Source organism: Manis pentadactyla, chromosome 5 (genome assembly GCF_030020395.1).
Source record: "Manis pentadactyla isolate mManPen7 chromosome 5, mManPen7.hap1, whole genome shotgun sequence".
NCBI classification, from domain to species: domain Eukaryota; kingdom Metazoa; phylum Chordata; class Mammalia; order Pholidota; family Manidae; genus Manis; species Manis pentadactyla.
In genome coordinates, this window is record NC_080023.1 from 61,958,110 (window position 1) to 61,976,900 (window position 18,791).

The 18,791-nt window shown below is 37.8% G+C and overlaps 1 protein-coding gene across 2 annotated transcripts in view; it reads left to right on the forward strand.

The window, feature by feature from the left end:
• The window catches only part of USO1 (USO1 vesicle transport factor), a 106,142-nt gene that overhangs the window by 40,057 nt on the left and 47,294 nt on the right, over positions 1-18,791 (forward strand). For both annotated transcript variants that reach the window (XM_036927514.2, XM_036927515.2), the window contains exons 5-7: positions 12,620-12,720; positions 13,121-13,223; positions 13,374-13,429. In XM_036927514.2, the coding sequence (XP_036783409.2) occupies positions 12,620-12,720; positions 13,121-13,223; positions 13,374-13,429 (260 nt within the window). The remainder of the gene's footprint in view (positions 1-12,619; positions 12,721-13,120; positions 13,224-13,373; positions 13,430-18,791) is intronic.

Consider the following 18,791-nt stretch of genomic DNA (forward strand, 5'->3'; position numbering starts at 1 on the left):
TTGGTATATTTCTGGACTTTGCATTCTGTTGGTCTGTATGTCTATCTTTTTGCCTACCTAATACTGTCTTAATTACTGCAGCTTTATAATAAATCTTCAAATGATGTTGTGTAAGTACTCCAACTTGTTCCTTTTCAAAATTATTGTGCCTTCTACTACAAGAACAGAGTGTATATATTTATTGAGGTCTTTAGTTTCTACCAGCACTAGTTTGTAATTTTCAAAATATGGGTCTTATACATCTTTTGTTAAATGTATGCCGAACTCTTTAATAGTTCTTGATGCTGTTTTAAGTGGTACTGTTTTTTTTTATAATAGTATCATTAAAATACAGTCACATGAGCAACATAGTAGTTATACTAGATTCCCCCCATTATCAAGTTCCCACCGTATACCCCATTACAGTTACTGTCCATCAGCATCGTCAGATGTTATAGAGCCACTACTTATCTTCTCTGTGCTATAAAGCCTTCCCCATGTAACCCCACCACATTATGCATTCTAGTCATATTGCCCTTTAATCCCCTTATCCCTCCCTTCCATCCCACCCTCCCCAGTCCCTTTACCTTTGGTAACTCTTAGTCCATTTTTGGGTTCTGTGAATCTGCTACTGTTTTGTTCCTTCAGTTTTTGCTTTGTTCTTATACTCCATGGATGAGTGAAATCATTTGGTACTTGTCTTTCTCTACCTGACTTATTTCACTGAGCATAATACCCTCTAGCTCCATCCATGTTGTTGCAAATGGTAGGATTTGTTTTCTTCTTATGGCTGAATAATATTCCATTGTGTATATGTACCACATCTTTATCCATTCATCTACTGATGGACACTTAGCCATTTCTTGGCTATTGTAAATAGTGCTGCGATAAACATAGGGGTGCATATGTCTTTTTCAAACTGGGCTGCTGCATTCTTAGGGTAAATTCCTAGGAGTGGAATTCCTGGGTCAAATAGTATTTCTATTTTGAGTTTTTTGAGGAACCTTCATACTGCTTTCCACAATGGTTGAACTAGCTTACATTCCCACCAGCAGTGTAGGAGGGTTCCCCTTTCTCCACATTCTCGCCAATATTTGTTATTGTTTCTCTTTTGGATGTTGGCCATCCTAACTGATGTGAGGTGATACCTTATTGTGGTTTTAGTTTGCATTTCTCTGATGATTAGCAATGTGGAGTATCTTTTCATGTGCCTGTTGACCATCTGAATTTCTTCTTTGGAGAGGTGTCTGTTCAGCTCCTCTGCCCATTTTTTAATTGGGTTATTTGCTTTTTGTTTGTTGATGTGTGTGAGCTCTTTATATATTTTGGATGTCAAACCCTTATCAGATATTTCATTTATGAATATATTCTCCCATACTGTCGGATGCCTTTTTCTTCTACTGATGATGTCCTTTGCAGTACAGAAGCTTTATAGTTTGATATAGTCCCACTTGTTCATTTTTGTTTTTGTTTCCCTTGCCCAGGGAGATATATTCATGAAAAAGTTGCTCATATTTATATTCAAGAGAGTTTTGCCTATGTTTTCTTCTAAGTTTTATAGTTTCATGACTTACATTCAGGTCTTTGATCCATTTCGACTTTACTTTTGTGTATTGAGTTAGGCAGTAATCCAGTTTCATTCTCTTACATGTAGCTGTCCAGTTTTGCCAACACCAGCTGTTGAAGAGCTGTCATTTCCCATTTGTATGTCCATGGCTCCTTTATCGTGTATAAATTGACCATATACACTTGGGTTAACATCTGGACTCTCTAGTATGTTGCATTGGTTTATGTGTCTGTTCTTCTGCCAGTACCAAACTGTCTTGATTACTGTGGCTTTGTAATAGAGCTTGAAGTTGGGGAGCTTATTCCCCCTGCTTAATTTTTTCTTCTTAGGATTGCCTTGGCTGTTTGGGGTCTTTTGTGTTTCCATATGAGTTTTAGAACTAATTCTTCCAGTTCGTTTAAGAATGCTGTTGGTATTTCATAGGGATTGCATTGAATCTATAGATTGCTTTAGGCAGGATGGCCATTTTGACAATATTAATTCTTCCTACCCAAGAGCATAGGATGAATTTCAATTTATTAGTGTCCTCTTTAATTTCTCTCAAGAGTTTCTTGTGGTTTTCAGGGTATAGGTTATTCACGTCCTTGGTTAGGTTTATTCCTAGGTATTTTATTCTTTTTGATGCAATTGTGAATGGAATTGTTTTCCTGATTTCTCTTTCTGCTAGTTCATCATTAGTGTATAGGAAGGCAACAGATTTCTGTGTATTAATTTTGTATTCTGCAACTTTGCTGAACTCAGATATTAGTTCTTGTAGTTTTGGGGTGGATTCTTTAGGGTTTATTATGTATAGTATCATGTCATCTGCAAACAGTGATAGTTTAACTTCTTCCCCACCAATCTGGATGCCTTTTATTTCTTTGTGTTGTCTGATTGCCATGGCTAGGATCTCCGGAACTACATTGAATAAAAGTGGGGAGAGTGGGAATCCTTGTCTTGTTCCCAATCTTAAAGGAAAAAGCTTTCAGCTTCTCGCTGTTAAGTATGATGTTGGCTGTGGGTTTGTCATATATGGCCTTTATTATGTTGAGGTACTTGCCCTCTGTACCCATTTTGTTGAGAGTTTTTATCATGAATTGGTATTGAATTTTGACAAATGCTTTTTCAGCATGTATGGAGATGATCATGTGATTTTTGTCCTTGTTTTTATTGATAGAGTGGATGATGTTGATAGGTTTTCAAATGTTGTACCATCCTTGCATTCCTGGGGTGAATCCCACTTGATCATGATGTATAATCCTCTTGATGTATTTTTGAATTCAGTTTGCTAATATTTTGTTGAGTATTTTGCAATGCAGTGCCTACCAAATACCAATTTTGTATCTTCCTCATCTGTCATATGGAGTGAGTGGAGTGTTGAAGTCCCCTAAAGTGAATTCATTGCATTCTATTTCCCCCTTCGATTATGTTAGTATTTGTTTCGCATATGTAGATGCTCCTGTGTTGGGTGCATAGATATTTATAATGGTTATATCCTCTTGTTGGACAGACCCCTTTAACATTATGTAATGTTCTTCTTTGTCTCTTGTTACTGTCTTTGTTTTGAAGTCTATTTTGTCTGATAAAAGAACTGCAACTCCTGCTTTTTTCTTCCTATTGTTTGCATGAAATATCTTTTCCACCCCTTCACTTGTAGTCTGTGTATGTCTGATTTTGAAGTGAGTCTCTTGTAGGCAGCGTATAGATGGGTTTTGTTTTTTATTCATTCAGTGACACTCTGTCTTTTGATTGGTGCATTCAGTCCATTTACATTTAGGGTGATTATCGACAGATATGTACTTATTGCCATTGCAGACTTTGGATTCGTGGTTACCAAAGGCTCAAGGGCAGCTTCTTTACTATCTAGCATCTACCTTAACTGACTTATTACACTATTATAAACACTGAAGATTCTTTTTTCTCTCCCTTCTTTTTCTTCGTCCTCTACTCTTTATATGTTAGGTGTCATATTCTGTACTCTTTGTGTATTTCTTAACTGACTTTGCAGTTAGCTGATTTAATTTTGCATTTGGTGAGTATTTAGTTGGCCTACTTCCTTTGCTGTGGTTTTATTTTCTCTGGTGACAGCTGTTTAGTCTTATGCACACTTCCATCTTGAGCAGTCCCTTTAAAATATACTGTAGGGATGGGTAGAGTATTTTTGGTTGTATGCCCTTCTGTTTCATTGCATTAAAGATATCATGCCACTCCCTTCTGGCCTGTAAGGTTTCTGCTGAGAAGTCTGTTGATAGTCTGATGGGTTTTCCTTTGTAGGTGATTTTTTTTCTCTCTCTAGTTGCTTTTAATACTCTGTCCTTGTCCTTGATCTTTCCCATTTTAATTATTATATGTCTTGGTGTTTTCCTCCTTGGTTCCCTTGTATTGGTAGATCTGTAGACTTCCATGGCCTGAGAGACTATCTCCTTCCCCACATTGGGGAAGTTTTCAGCAATTATTTCTTCAAAGATGCTTTCTATCCCTTTTTCTCTCTCTTCTTCTTCTATTACCCCTGTAATGCGAATATTGTTCCATTTGGATCTGTCACACAGTTCTCTTAATATTCTTTCATTCCTAGAGATCTTTTTGTCTCTGTCTGCCTTAGCTTCTCTGTATTCCTATTCTGTGGTTTTTATTTCATTTATTGTCTCCTCTACCTCACCTAGTCGGCTTTTAAATTCCTCCATAGTTTGTTTAATTTCAGTTGTCTCCCTGCTAAATTCATCCCTCAGCTCTTGAATATTTTTATTTAGCTACATTATCAAATGCGTATGACTTTTATTTTGAATTCTTTTTCTGGAAGATTGGTGATTTCAGTCTCACTGAGCCCTCTTTCTGGTGTTTGAGGAATTTTGAATTAAACAAGGTTTTCCTGCCTTTTCACAGTCCTTGAGTGATAGGAGTGGTCTCTGGCAAGTGGTACGCTGTCTGCTGGGAGGACAAAATCCCTTCCTGCTTGTGCTTGCTGGTCGCTGTGCCTGTCTCTGCTGCCTGTGCCGGTTAACTGCTGTCAAGAAGTGGCATCTGGGTTAATCGCACAAACTGACGTGGGTGGGGTGGCCCTTAGTTTGACCTTGGTTGATGATGGGCATCACAGGCAACCGGCGCGGGTTCTGCCGCAGTAGCAGAGCCCCTTTGTGGTTCCCTGTCTCAGAACCCACCTCCACTGTCTGTGCCGGTCAACTGAGCACAGGGAGCAGCCTCTGGGTCTGGGCCGGTTTGCCGCACCCAGTGAGAAGCCTCTTCATTAAACTGTGTAGTTGCTATAGGTGGAGGTGCCCTCTGTCTGGTCTGCCCCAATGACGGGGAGAGCCCATTTGCACACATGGGCCAGCGAGGAAGAAGGAGATGCAAGATGCTTATCATGGTGAGGAGCCTCGGGGCTGCATTGCCAACTAGGGGGATAGGGCACCTGAAGCTCCTGAAAGTTCCCACCCTGCTGGGCTGAGTGTGCCAGGACGATTTGTCTACCTGTTCCCTCTCCTTGATCCTTGCTCCTTAGCAGCCACCTGACTTAAGAGCTCCCTTAAAACATCTGCTTTTCTTTTCTCCCAGCGCAGCTGATTGTGGGAACCTGTTTGCAGTCTTAGTCTCTGACTTTGCTTTTCAGCCCCTCTAATCTCCAGAGCACCATGCAATGTAGGTCTGTGCTCCCAGGGTAGATTTCTAGGGCTGAGTGTTTAGCAGTCCTGTGCTTCCACTCCCTCCCCATACTGATTCTTTCCCTCCCACTGGTGAGCCAGGGGTAGGGGAAGTGCTTGGGTCCAGCCAGGTCATGGCTTTTTGCTTTATCATCTTCTGTGAGATGTTGACTTCTCCCAGATGTAGATTGGCTGGTGTACTGTTACTTCTGGTCCCTCTTTTAGGAATAGTTGTATTTGCTGTATTTTCAAAATACATGTGGTTTTGGGAGGAGATTTCCACCACACACTCATGCTGCCGTCTTTTCTCTGGGAAGCCTCCAGAATCACTCTTTCTTTTCTTTTTTCCTGGCACCCTCTTTATTCAATGTATCAGCAAATCCTGTTGCTTTATTTTCATAAAAATTACAACCAACAAGGTCTAAGCCACCTTCATCACCACCTTGATTACTGCCTCCTAATCTGTCTCCCTATTCTACTTCTTCTCTGACATTCTGTTCTCAGCACAACTACTAGAGTAATCTTTAAAATTAAAGTGTTTTTAACTTAATGTAGTTTTTTGTTTTTTGTATCATTAATCTACAATTACATGAGGAACATTATGTTTACTAGACTCCCCCCATCACAAAGGCCCCCCCACAAACCCCATTAAAGTCATTGTCCAACAGCGTAGTAAGATGCTGAAGACTCACTAATTCTCTGTGTTGCACAGGCCTCCCTGTGCCTCCCCATTATACATGCTAATCATAATGCCCCCTTTCTTCCCCTCCCCTTATGCCTCTCTTCACACCCATCCTCCCCAGTCACTTTCCCTTTGGTAACTCTTAGTCCATTATTGGGTTCTGTGAGTCTCCTGCTCTTTTGTTCTTCAGTTTTTTCTTTCTTCTTACTCTCCACATGTGAGTGAAATCATTTGGTACTTGTCTTTCTCCTCCTGGCTTATTTCACTGAGCATAATACCCTCTAGCTCCATCCATGTTGTTGCAAATGGTAGGATTTGTTTTCTTCTTATGGCTGAATAATATTCCATTGTGTATATGTACCACATCTTCTTTATCCATTCATCTACTGATGGATGCTTACGTTGCTTCCATTTTTTGGCTATTGTAAATAGTGCTGCAATAAACACAGGGGTGCATATGTTTTTTTCAAACTGGGCTGCTGCATTCTTAGGGTAAATTCCTAGAAGTGGGATTCCTGGGTCAAATGGTATTTCTATTTTGAGCTTTTTGAGGAACCTCCATACTGCTTTCCACAATGGTTGCACTAATTTACATTCCCACCAGCAGTGTAGGAGGGTTCCCCTTTCTCCACAACCTTGCCAATATTTGTTGTTGTTTGGCTTTTGGATGGTGGCGGTCCTTACTGGTGTGAAGTGATATCTCATTGTGTTTTTTATTTGCATTTCTCTTACGATCAGCGATGTGGAGCATCTTTTCATGTGTCTGTTGGCCATCTGAATTTCTTCTTTGGAGAACTGTCTGTTCAACTCCTCTGCCCATTTTTTAATTGCCTTATTTTCTTTGTGTTTATTGAGGTGCATGAACTCTTTATATATTTTGGACGTTAACCCTTTATCGGATCTGTCATTTATGAATATGTTCTCCTGTACTGTAGGATGCCTTTTTGTTCTGTTGGTGGTGTTCTTTGCAGTACAGAAGCTTTTCAGCTTGATATAGTCCCACTTGTTCATTTTGGTTTTGTTTCCCTTGCCTGGGGAGATATGTTCATGAAGAGGTCGCTCATGTTTATGTCCAAGAGATTTTTACCTATTTTTTTTCTAAGAGTTTTATGGTTTCATGACTTAACATTCAGATCTTTGATCCATTTCGAATTTACTTTTGTGTATGGGGTTACACAATGATCCAGTTTCATTCTCTTACATGTAGCTGTCCAGTTTTGCCAACACCAGCTGTAGAAGAGGCTGTCATTTCCCCATTGTATGTCCATGGCTCCTTTATCGTATATTAATTGACCATACATGTTTGGGTTAATATCTGGACTCTCTATCCTGTTCCAGTGGGCTGTGGGTCTGTTCTCGTGCCAGTACCAAATTGTCTTGATTACTGTGGCTTTGTAGTAGAGCTTGAAGTTGGGAAGCGAGATCCCCCCGACTTTATTCTTCCTTCTCAGGATTGCTTTGGCTATTCGGGGTCATTGGTGGTTCCATATGAATTTTAGAAATATTTCTTCCAGTTTGTTGAAGAATGTTGTTCGTATTTTGATAGAAATTGCATTGAATTTGTAGATTACGCAGGATGGCCATTTTGGCAATGTTAATTCTTCCTAGCCAAGAGTATGGGATGAGATTCCATCTGTTAGTGTCCTCTTTTATTTCTCTTAAGAGTGCCTTGTAGTTTTCCGGGTATAGGTCTTTCACTTCCTTGGTTAGTTTATTCCTAGGTATTTTATTCTTTTTGATGCAATTGTGAATGGAATTGTTTTCCTGATTTCTCTTTCTGCTAGTTCATCATTAGTGTATAGGAATGCAACAGATTTCTGTGTATTAATTTTGTATCCTGCAACTTTGCTGAATTCAGATATTAGTTCTAGTAGTTTTGGAGGGGATTCTTTAGGGTTTATTATGTACAATATCATGTCATCTGCAAATAGTGACAGTTTGACTTCTTCTTTACTAATCTGGATGTCTAGTATTTCTTTGATTTGTCTGATTGCCATGACTCGGACCTCCAGTACCATGCTGAATAACAGTGGGGAGAGTGGGCATCCCTGTCTTGTTCCCAATCTCAGAGGAAAAGCTTTCAGCTTCTCGCTGTTAAGTATAATGTTGGCTGTGGGTTTGTCATATATAGCCTTTATTATGTTCAGTTACTTGCCCTCTGTACCCATTTTGTTGAGAGTTTTTATTACGAATGGATGTTGAATTTTGCCGAATGCTTTCTCAGCGTCTATGGAGATGATCATGTGGTTTTTGTCCTTCTTTTTGTTGATGTGGTGGATGATGTTGATGGATTTTCGAATGTTGTACCGTCCTTGCATCCCTGAGATGAATCACACTTGGTCATGGTGTATGATCCTTTTGATGTATTTTTGAATTTGGTTTGCTAATATTTTGTTGAGTATTTTTGCATCTATGTTTATCAGGGATATTGGTCTGTAATTTTGTTGTTGTTGTTGGATCTTTACCTGGTTTTGGTATTAGATTGATGCTGACTTCATAGAATGAGTTTGGAAGTATTCCCTCCTCTTCTATTTTTTTAAAAACTTTAAGGAGAATATGTATTATGTCTTCTCTGTATGTGTGATAAAATTCCTTTGTAAATCCATCTGGCCTGGGGTTTTTGCTCTTGGGTAGTTTTTCAATTTCGTTGCTGGTTATTGGTCTGTTTAGATTTTCTGTTTCTTCCTTGGTCAGTCTTGGAAGGATGTATTTTTCTTGGAAGTTGTCCCTTCTAGGTTTTCCGGCTTGTTAACACATAGATTCTCATAGTATTCTCTAATTATTCTTTATATTTCTGTGGGGTCCATTGTGATTTTTCCTTTCTCGTTCCTGATTCTGTTGATATGTGTAGATTCTCTTTTTCTCTTAATTAGTCTGGCCAAGGGCTTATCTATTTTGTTTGTTTCCTCAAAGAACCAGCTCTTCGTTTCATTCAGTGTTTCTATTGTTTTATTCTTCTCTATTTTATTTATTTCTTCTCTGATCTATATTATGTCCCTCCTTCTGCTGACTTTGGGCCTCATTTGTTCTTTTTCCAGTCAATAATTGTGACTTTAGGCTATTCATTTGGGATTGTTCTTCCTTCTGTAAATAGGCCTGGATTGCTATATAGTTTCCTCTTAGAACTGCCTTCATTACATCCCACAGAAGTTGGGGATTTGTGCTGTTATACTCATTTGTCTCCATATATTGCTTGATCTCTATTTTAATTTGGTCATTGATCCATTGGTTATTTAGGAGCATGTTGTTAAGCCTCCATGTGTTTGTGAGCCTTTTTGTTTTCTTTGTACAATTTATTTCTAGTTTTATACCTTTGTGGTCTGAGAAGTTGGTTGGTAAAATTTCAATCTTTTTGAATTTATTGAGGTCTTTTTGTGGCCTAGTATGTGTTCTATTCTGGAAAGTGTCCCATGTGCACTTGAGAAGAATGTGTATCCTGCTGCTTTTGTGTGTAGAGTTCTGTAGATGTCTATTAGGTCCATCTGTGCTAGTGTGTTTTTCAGTGCCTCTGTGTCCTTACTTATTTTCTGTCTGGTGGATCTGTCCTTTGGAGTGAGTAGTGTGTTGAAGTCTTCTAAAATGAATGCATTGCATTCTATTTCCTCCTTTAATTCTGTGAGTATTTGTTTCACATATGTCAGTGCTCCTGTGTTGGGTGCATATATATGTACAATGGTTATATCCTCTTGTTGGACTGAGCCCTTCATCATTATGTAATGTCCTTCTTTATCTCTTGTGACTTTCTTTGTTTTGAAGTTTATTTTGTCTGATTCTAGAACTGCAACATCTGCCTTTTTCTCCCTATTGTTTGCGTGAAATATCTTTTTCCATCCCTTGACTTTTAGTCTGTGTATGTCTTTGGGTTTGAGGTGAGTCTTTTGTAAGCAGAATATAGATGGGTCGTGCTTTTTTATCCATTCTGTTACTCTGTGTCTTTTGATTGGTACATTCAGTCCATTTACATTTAGGGTGATTATTGAAAGATATGTACTTATTGTCATTGCAGGTTTTAGATTCGTGGTTACCAGAGGTTCAAGGGTAGCTTCTTTACTATCTAACTGTTTAACTTAACTCGCTCATTAAGCTGTTGTAAACGCAGTGTGATGATTCTTTCTCTCCCTTCTTATTTCTCCTCCTCCATTCTTTATATGTTAGGTGTTCTATTCTGTACTGTTTTGTGTTCCTTTTGTCTGCTTTTGTGAGTAGTTGATTTTATTTTTTGCCTTTAGTTAGTATTTGGTTGGTCTGCTTTCTTTGCTTTGATTTTATTTTCTCTGGTGACATCTATTTAGCTTTAGGAGTGCTTTCATCTAGAGCAGTCCCTTTAAAATATCCTGTAGAGGTGTTTTGTGGGAGGCAAATTTCCTCAACTTTTGCTTGTCTGGGAATTGCTTAATCCCTCCTTCATATTTAAATGACAATCGTGGTGGATACAGTATCCTTGGTTCAAGGCCCTTCTGTTTCATTGCATTAAATATATCATGCCATTCTCTACTGGCCTGTAAGGTTTCTGTTGAGAAGTCTGATGATAGCCTGATGGGTTTTCCTTTGTAGGTGACCTTTTTTCTCTCTCTGGCTGCCTTTAATACTCTGTCCTTGTCCTTGATCTTTGCCATTTTCGTTATTATGTGTCTTGCTGTTGTCCTCCTTGGGTCCCTTGTGTTGGGAGATCTGTGGCCCTCTGTGGTCTGAGAGACTGTTTCCTCCCCCAGTTTGTGGAAATTTTCAGCAATTATTTCTTCAAAGACACTTTCTATCCCTTTTTCTCTCTCTTCTTCTGGTACCCCTATAACATGAATATTGTTCCGTTTGGCTTGGTCACACAGTTCCCTTAATATTCTTTCATTCCTAGAGACCCTTTTATCTCTCTCTGTCTCAGGTTCTCTATGTTCTTGTTCTCTGATTTCTATTCCATTAACGGCCTCATCCTATCTGCTCTTAAGTTCTTCTAGTGATTGTTTTATTTCTGTATCCTCCCTCCTAACTTGATCCTTTTGTTCTTGCATATTTCTCTGCAGGTCCATCAGCATGGTTATGAGCTTTATTTTGAATTTTTTTTCTGGAAGATTGGTTTATTCTATCTCCCCAGTCTCCCTCTCAGGGGTTGTCTGGGTAATTCTGGACTGAATCAAATTCTTCTGCCTTTTCTTGGCGATAGACGTAATCGTAAGCAGTTGGTGTGTGTGTCAGCTGGGAGAACAATGTCCCTTCCTGCGCCTTGCCTTTCTTCTGTGCCTGTGCTGGTTACCTGCACACAGGGAGCAGCTTCCAGTTTTATTTCCTAAGCTGCTGCAGGCAGGGCAGCCGTTGGGGCAGCCCAGAGCCCCGCAGGGAGTGTCAGGCGCACCGGGTGTGCTCTCCTTGAGAATGGAGACCCTTCACGCCCTGTCCCAGCTTCCTCTGTCCTCTGTCTGTGCCGGTCAGCTGCGCACCAGTGGGGCCTCTGAGTCTGGCCCAGGTGGCTATGGAGGAGGCTCTGGGCGGCTGTTGTGGGCTCAGCCGCTCAGACTGCTCCCCTGCTGTGGCGGGGCTGTGCGGGAGGGGGACTGGACGGGAGGCTGTTTATCACTGTGAGGGGCTTCAGAGCTATGCTGCTGCCCAGGGGGTTAGGGCGCCCAAATTTCTCTGGGATTCCCAGCAGTGTGCCGGCACGATTCTGTCCAGCTGTGATACCCCTGTCACTTTCAAAAAGCACTCACTTTTCTTTTGTCCCAAGGGTGCCGGCTGCGGGGACCCGCTCGCAGGTTTTACTGTTCCATTTCTCTAATACCCAGCACACCATGCAATGTGTGTCTGCACTCCTGGTGTGGATGACTAGGGGCTGGGTATTTAGCAGTCCTGGGCTCCCACTCCCTCCCCACTCCGACTCCTATCCTCCCATGGGTGGGCTGGGGTTGGGGGAGCGCTTGGGTCCCCCTGGGCCGTGACTTGTATCTTACCCCCTTCGTGAGGTGCTGAGTTCTTGCAGATGGAAATGTAGCATGACTGTTGTACTGTATCTTCTGGCCTCTCTTTTAGGAATAGTTGTATTTGTTGTGTTTTCAAAAATATGTATGGTTTTGGGAGGAGATTTCCGCTGCCCTACGCTCACCACCATCTTGGCTTCTCCTTCCAATGTAAAGACTTTTAAGGACAAGTATAAAGGATTTTAAAGAATAAATAAAAATTAAATGTCAAATTCTGATTTTATTGCCAAATAACTTTACAGGGTATATGTTAAGTTTTTTTGAGGAAGATACTGAAAAATCTCTAGATAATTTGTTTAATTGGCTTGATTTTATAATTAAACTAAATTACATGAACAACAACAGCAAGAACTATTCAGTAATTTTTTGGGGGAGTGGGGATTTTGAGGTTTAATTTGCACACAGTAAAATGTACTCTTCAGGATTGTAATAGTCCTCTGTATTTTGGCAGTTGTGTACAGTAGTATAAACACTGTCACATCTGAGATAGAATATTTCTATCACCTCAGTGAGCTCCCTTGTACTCTTAATTACAAATTTAACCTAAAAATGTCATGGAAGAAATGTGAAAATCTAAATGTCTTTTATTGGAATATCATTTTTAAATATTTAAAGATCAAAAATTTTTAATGACATTGAAAGTTATTTTAAGGGTGTATCTTCCCCACATAATTGTGATATCACTACCAGCCACACTGTTCCAAGAAAATTATCATTTCTGCTTATAGCTCCCTCAACAAAAACGTTACTAGAGTATTTTAAGATAACATTGTATCATATTGAAGTACTTCGTCTTTGAATATTACAGAAGAAAATTCCACAAGACAGAGTGAGGATTTGGGAAGCCAGTTTACAGAAATTTTCATTAAACAGCAAGAAAACATCACTCTCCTTTTATCTTTATTGGAGGTAAATAAAGAAACTTGCTATTTCTATCATCTTAATAAGTTTCTTTTCTTGCCTTTTTGGGTGTTACTGAGGAAGCAACATACCCATGCCTTTTTAAGGTATGGAAATTCGCTGTATCATTGGAAGAGATTCATATGTGTATTTTAAGAACTATATAATATGTTAAAATATAGTCTGGTTCTTGTGTTCAGTTTTACAAAACACTGTTTTTTCTAGTCGGTTGCAGCCTAATCATTTTAGTCAATTTACATTAACTCTTATTTCTCAAATTAGTTTTTCAAGTTTACTTTTTTTTTACAAGAAGAATTTGGAAGTTTTGGTACCATTCTTAGTTGAAAAAAATGTTTTTCTTGAAAATTGGAATTATAGATATTAGCTATTTTAAATTCTTATATTGTAGGAGTTTGATTTCCACGTCCGCTGGCCTGGTGTGAAGCTTCTTACTTCCCTTTTAAAGCAGCTAGGGCCTCAGGTGCAGCAAATTATTTTAGTCAGTCCCATGGGTAAGTGACTCTTCTTCCTTATATCATTTTGATTTAAAAGTGAGGATCGTTCCTAAACAGGAGGACTGAAATGATGTGTTAATAAATGATTTAATTTGAATCACTGTATTTTTTATCTGCCAGTATTTTTCACATGGTTGTATGTTCTAGGTGTTTCCAGACTGATGGATCTATTAGCAGATTCCAGGGAGGTTATCCGTAATGATGTAAGTTAAATTTGAAAAAGAAGTCTAAGAATTTGCAGTTTTGTTTCTCTCTTTGCAAATGAAATCTTTGTTGATCTTTATTCAGAGTTCTAAGAAGTTAGATTTGGAAAGCTGGGGTAATGGCCATTCTTTTAGACCTTTTTAAGTTATATACAAGGCCACATTATTTCTTTGTTCCCTGCCTATCTAATATTTAGGCTTAGACAAATGGTTTTGCTATTCAAGCTTATGCTTTCTAAAATTTAGGATTCTTTTTATTCTTGTCTGAAAGGTTGTGTTGACACCAAACTCAGAAAGAGTAGAGGAAACATTTCCCAGACATTGAACTATGTAAACTTAAAGCATTACATTTGGAATCCTCACTGTCATTTGATTGAATATGTATTCAAAGGATTTTCCTTATATTCGCTGTTCAACCATAGAGCATGGTTTGCTCAGGAGTTATTTTCCATTTTGACTTATTTTAGTATTTGTGTATAAGTTGGAATCTCTTTTATAGATGGGATGATTGTTTTGTAGCTTGAAAATTTTCCTCTGCTGTTACCTACAACTTGAACAAAACTGTAATACTTTAGAAAAATCTTTTAAAAATTGAATTCTAGAGCTAGGAGATAAACCAAGATGATTCAGTCTCTTTTTATACTGAGAAGCCCAAGACTCGTGTTGACCAAGTGACTTATTCTTTGTTAGGCTTCTCTTACTCATCTTTGTGTTTGTGGTACCTGGCCCTGCACCTTTCTTGTCATAAGTGCTAGTAAGTACATGTGGACTGCTTTTAGCCTTGCAACTGGTTACCGGCAAAGCAGAGACCAAACTGAAATGCTCTTGACTTCTAGTCCACACAGAAAATTTTTTTAGGTTTGTATTTAAAATTCTGTAGTATGTATGTCAGTGCAGTACTGTACGTGGTGAAATAATGTAATTCAATAGGACTCTTTATTCTTTAATATTATTTTAATAATTATCTTATTTAAATGGGTACCCCTCTATAGGGATTTTGAATATCTTTCCTTACTGAACTATTACTGTATATCTTAAATCTAAAGTCATTGTTCTGCTGTTCTTATGGCCCTCAGTTTAAGTAAGATGATAACATACAACCCATTTAATAAAGGAAATTCTCTCTTCCTGGCTTGCTATTAGATCATTGCCATTATTTTCATTTTCAGATACAATTTATGTGTGTGTGCGTGTGTGTGTGTGTGTGTGTGTGTTTGTAATTGCATTAGCTTGGTTCTTAAATATACCATTTCCTTTACCTCTCTACTTTTTTTTTTCTGTTCCTAACCTTTTTTCTCAGTATGTGTTTGAGAAAGGTAAAATTGTTCTCTATTTATGTTGATTTTCATTAATTTATGAGTAGAGATTAAATTATGTTTTTGTTGTAACATCTGTGTTCTTGATTATAACATGTTTTACAGCCATCTTTTCTTTGGTTATAGTAAATCCATTCATTTGAAATTTTTTGTTTATACTTACTGTCCAAACGGTATGTAATATAAGACACCATTATGCACCACAGTTAATACCAGCAACCAGAGGCAACTAACTGGCACCTCTGGCAGTTGCTGGTGGCACTCTGTGACTCCCTGGAATAATACTGGTTTTTCCCTGTCTTCTGTATCCTCTTTTTTTCTTTATCCTCCTTTAAAAGTTCTCTTTTTCTTTTCCTTCTTTTCCTTTTAATCAGTTTTTTAAATTATATTTGATGACCATTGTCAACATTGAGTAGCTTCCCCAGAAGCGTGTGGGTAAAGATTTCTAGCCCCAGTTTGTTTTACATTTGAAACACTGATTTTGATCTAGATTTAGAGAATTAGGTGGTCATTTATACGTGCACTGACAAAGTCATATTTATTTGTTATTTTGTGCTTAAAAATTAGCAAGAAAGGTTGCAAAAACTCTAGGAAGTAACTACCGGATCACTTGTCAAAGACTTTAATACCTTTCTTTATTTTTTATTTTTTATTATGAAAAACATAAACACATAACAGTAGATAGAACACAGACAAACCTGCTCCCCAAACCCATCAGTTTTCAAGATTTTGTTATACCTTGCTTCATCTGCCCTTCCCCTTACCACTCTCATTTATTTATTTATTTATTTATTTTATTTTATTTTTTAATTTTGATATCGTTAATGTACAATTACTGAACAACATTGTGGTTAGTAGACTCCCCCTATTATCAAGTCCCCCCGACATACCCCATTACAGTCACTATCCATCAGCATAGTAAGATGCTATAGAATCATTACTTGTATATACTGCCTTTCCCATGTCCCCCCTGTTACATTATGTATGCTAATCATAATGCCCTGTTTTCCCCCTTATCTCTCCCTTCCCACCCATCCTCCCCAGTCCCTTTCCCTTTGGTAACTCTTAGTCCATTCTTGGGTTCTGTGAGTCTGCTACTGTTTTGTTCCTTTAGTTTTTTCTTTGTTCTTAGACTCCAAAGATGAGTGAAATCATTTGATACTTGTCTTTTTCCGCCTGGCTTATTTCACTGAGCATAATACCCTCTAGCTCCATCCATGTTGTTGCAAATGGTAGGATTTGTTTTCTTCTTATGGCTGAATAATATTCCATTGTGTATATGTACCACATCTTCTTTATCCATTCATCTACTGATGGACACTTAGGTTGCTTCCATTTCTTGGCTATTGTAAATAGTGCTGCGATAAACATAGGGGTGCATATGTCTTTTTCAAACTGGGTGGCTGCATTCTTAGGGTAAATTCCTAGGAGTGGAATTCCTGGGTCAAATAGTATTTCTATTTTTAGTTTTTTTGAGGAACCTCCATACTGCTTTCCACAATGGTTGAACTAGTTTACATTCCCAACAGCAGTGTAGGAGGGTTCCCCTTTCTCCACTTCCTCACCAACATTTGTTGTTGTTTGTCTTTTGGACTTTGGCCATCCTAACTGGGGTGAAGTGATATCTCATTGTGGTTTTAAATTTGCATTACTCTGATGACTAGCAATGTGGAGCATCTTTTCATGTGTCTGTTGGCCATCTGAATTTCTTCTGTAGAGAAATGTCTGTTCAACTCCTCTGCCAAATTTTTAGTTGGCTTATTTGCTTTTTGTTTGTTGAGGTGCGTGAGCTCTTTATATAATTTGGATGTCAACCCCTTATCAGATATGTCATTTATGAATATATTCTCCCATACTGTAGGATGTCTTTTTGTTCTGCTGATGGTGTCCTTTGCTCTACAGAAGCTTTTTAGTTTTTGTTCATTAGTGGAATGACAAGAGCATGGGATGAATTTCCATTTATTAGTGTCCTCTTTAATTTCTCTTTAGAGTGTCTTGTAGGTTTCAGGGTATAGGTCTTTCACTTCCTTGGTTAGGTTTATAACTAGGTATTTTATTCTTTTTGATGCAATTGTGAGTAGAATTGTTCTACTGATTTCTCTTTGTGCTAGTTCATTGTTAGTGTATAGGAATGCAACCAATTTCTGTGTATTAATTTTGTATCCCACAACTTTGCTGAATTCAGATATTAGATCTAGTAGTTCTGGAGTGGATTCTTTGGAGTTTTTTATGTATAATATCATGTCATCTGCAAACAGGGATAGTTTGTCTTCTTCCTTGCCAATCTGGATGCCTTTTATTTCTTTGTGTTGTCTGATTGCCATGGCTAGGACCTCCAGTACTATGTTTAATAAAAGTGGGGAGAGTGGGCATCCTTGTCTTGTTCCCGATCTTAAAGGAAAAGCTTTCACCTTCTTGCTGTTAAGTATAATGTTGGCTGTGGGTTTGTCATATATGGCCTTTATTATGTTGAGGTACTTGCCCTCTATACCCATTTTTTTGAGATTTTTCATCATGAATGGATGTTGAATTTTGTCGAATACTTTTTCAGCATCTGTGGAGATGATCATATATGGTTTTTGTCCTTTTTGTTGATGTAGTGGATGGTGTTGATGGATTTTCAAATGTTGTACAATCCATCCATGCATCCCTGGGATGAATCCCACTTGATCATGATGGTGATCTTTTTGATATATTTTTGAATTTAGTTTGCTAATATTTTGTTGAGTATTTTTGCATATATGTTCGTCAGGGATATTGGTCTGTAATTTTCTTTTTTGTAGTGTCTTTGCCTGGTTTTGGTATTAGAGTGATGTTGGCCTCATAGAATGAGTTTAGGAGTTCTCCTTTATTTTTGACTGGAATATTCAAAGGCAGCAAACAGTATAATTTCACCATTATATATTTCAGTGTACATGTGTAAAATATATGTCTATATATATATGTATACATATACACATCATGCATACATACACACGTTTCCTTATATATAACTATGCCATTATCACAGTTAAGAAGTTAACAGTACTTTAACCCTCAGTTTAAATATGATAACCATGCCATATTTAGATTACCCAATTGTCTCAAAAATGGCTTTTACAGCTGATTTCTTCAGTTCAGTTTTCATTGCATTTGGTTGTTAGGTCTGTTAATTTATCTAAAGGGTTTGATTAGGTTCCAATTCACTTTTTTCCTAGGTGACACAGTGCACTTAATTTTGCAGCATATCAGGAAACATGTATTATCTGGCTGTCTCACTTTTAGTGATCAGTGGTTTTGATTCAGGTGGTGAGTCAGATTCCTCCATTGTAAAGTTCTCTATTGACCTTATGTCAAATTCATCCATTATATCTGGTCATCCATTAATGATCATTGCCAGAATCAGTTATTTTGTTAAAGAGTTGCAGAATGATGATTTCTGTAATTCTGTCATTATTTTACATTTATTAAGCTATAATCTTCTGCAAAGAACTTTAATTAGCCAGTCTACTTTATCACCCTGTTATACAGTTTATACATGTAAGGCAGAATAAAAAATAAATTCCTTTAATTACTAGTTTTTTAAGTTAGTAATTGGTGCCAACTTACTTTCAATCACCAGTGAGTATAATTTTAGTCTTAACAGCATTTTAGTGGATGTGTTTGATTAGAAAAATATGTCTCTTAGTAGTCAGGGAAAACAAACTAACATGTATTAAAACTTAAAAAATAAAAAATATATATTTATACATACATACCTACATACTTGTTAGGTTATAGAAGTTACAGTATCTCCTTTATTTGTCATAAAAAAACTTTTGACACAGATATTATCCTTGTTTTACACATGGCTATAGTAAGACTCACAATTTAATTTGCTTAAAATTGCATAGCTAGTAAGACAACTTTATCTAATCGAGTGTTCTTTATACTGTATGCCTTCCTTTGTTAGCAGGTAAATTCAAGTTAGCAGCATTAAGAGGGAGAATCTGACAACTAAAAATAACCACTTTGCTTTTCCATCTCATCTTGATGTTGAGACTTGACAGCCAGGAAAATAAGTAGAA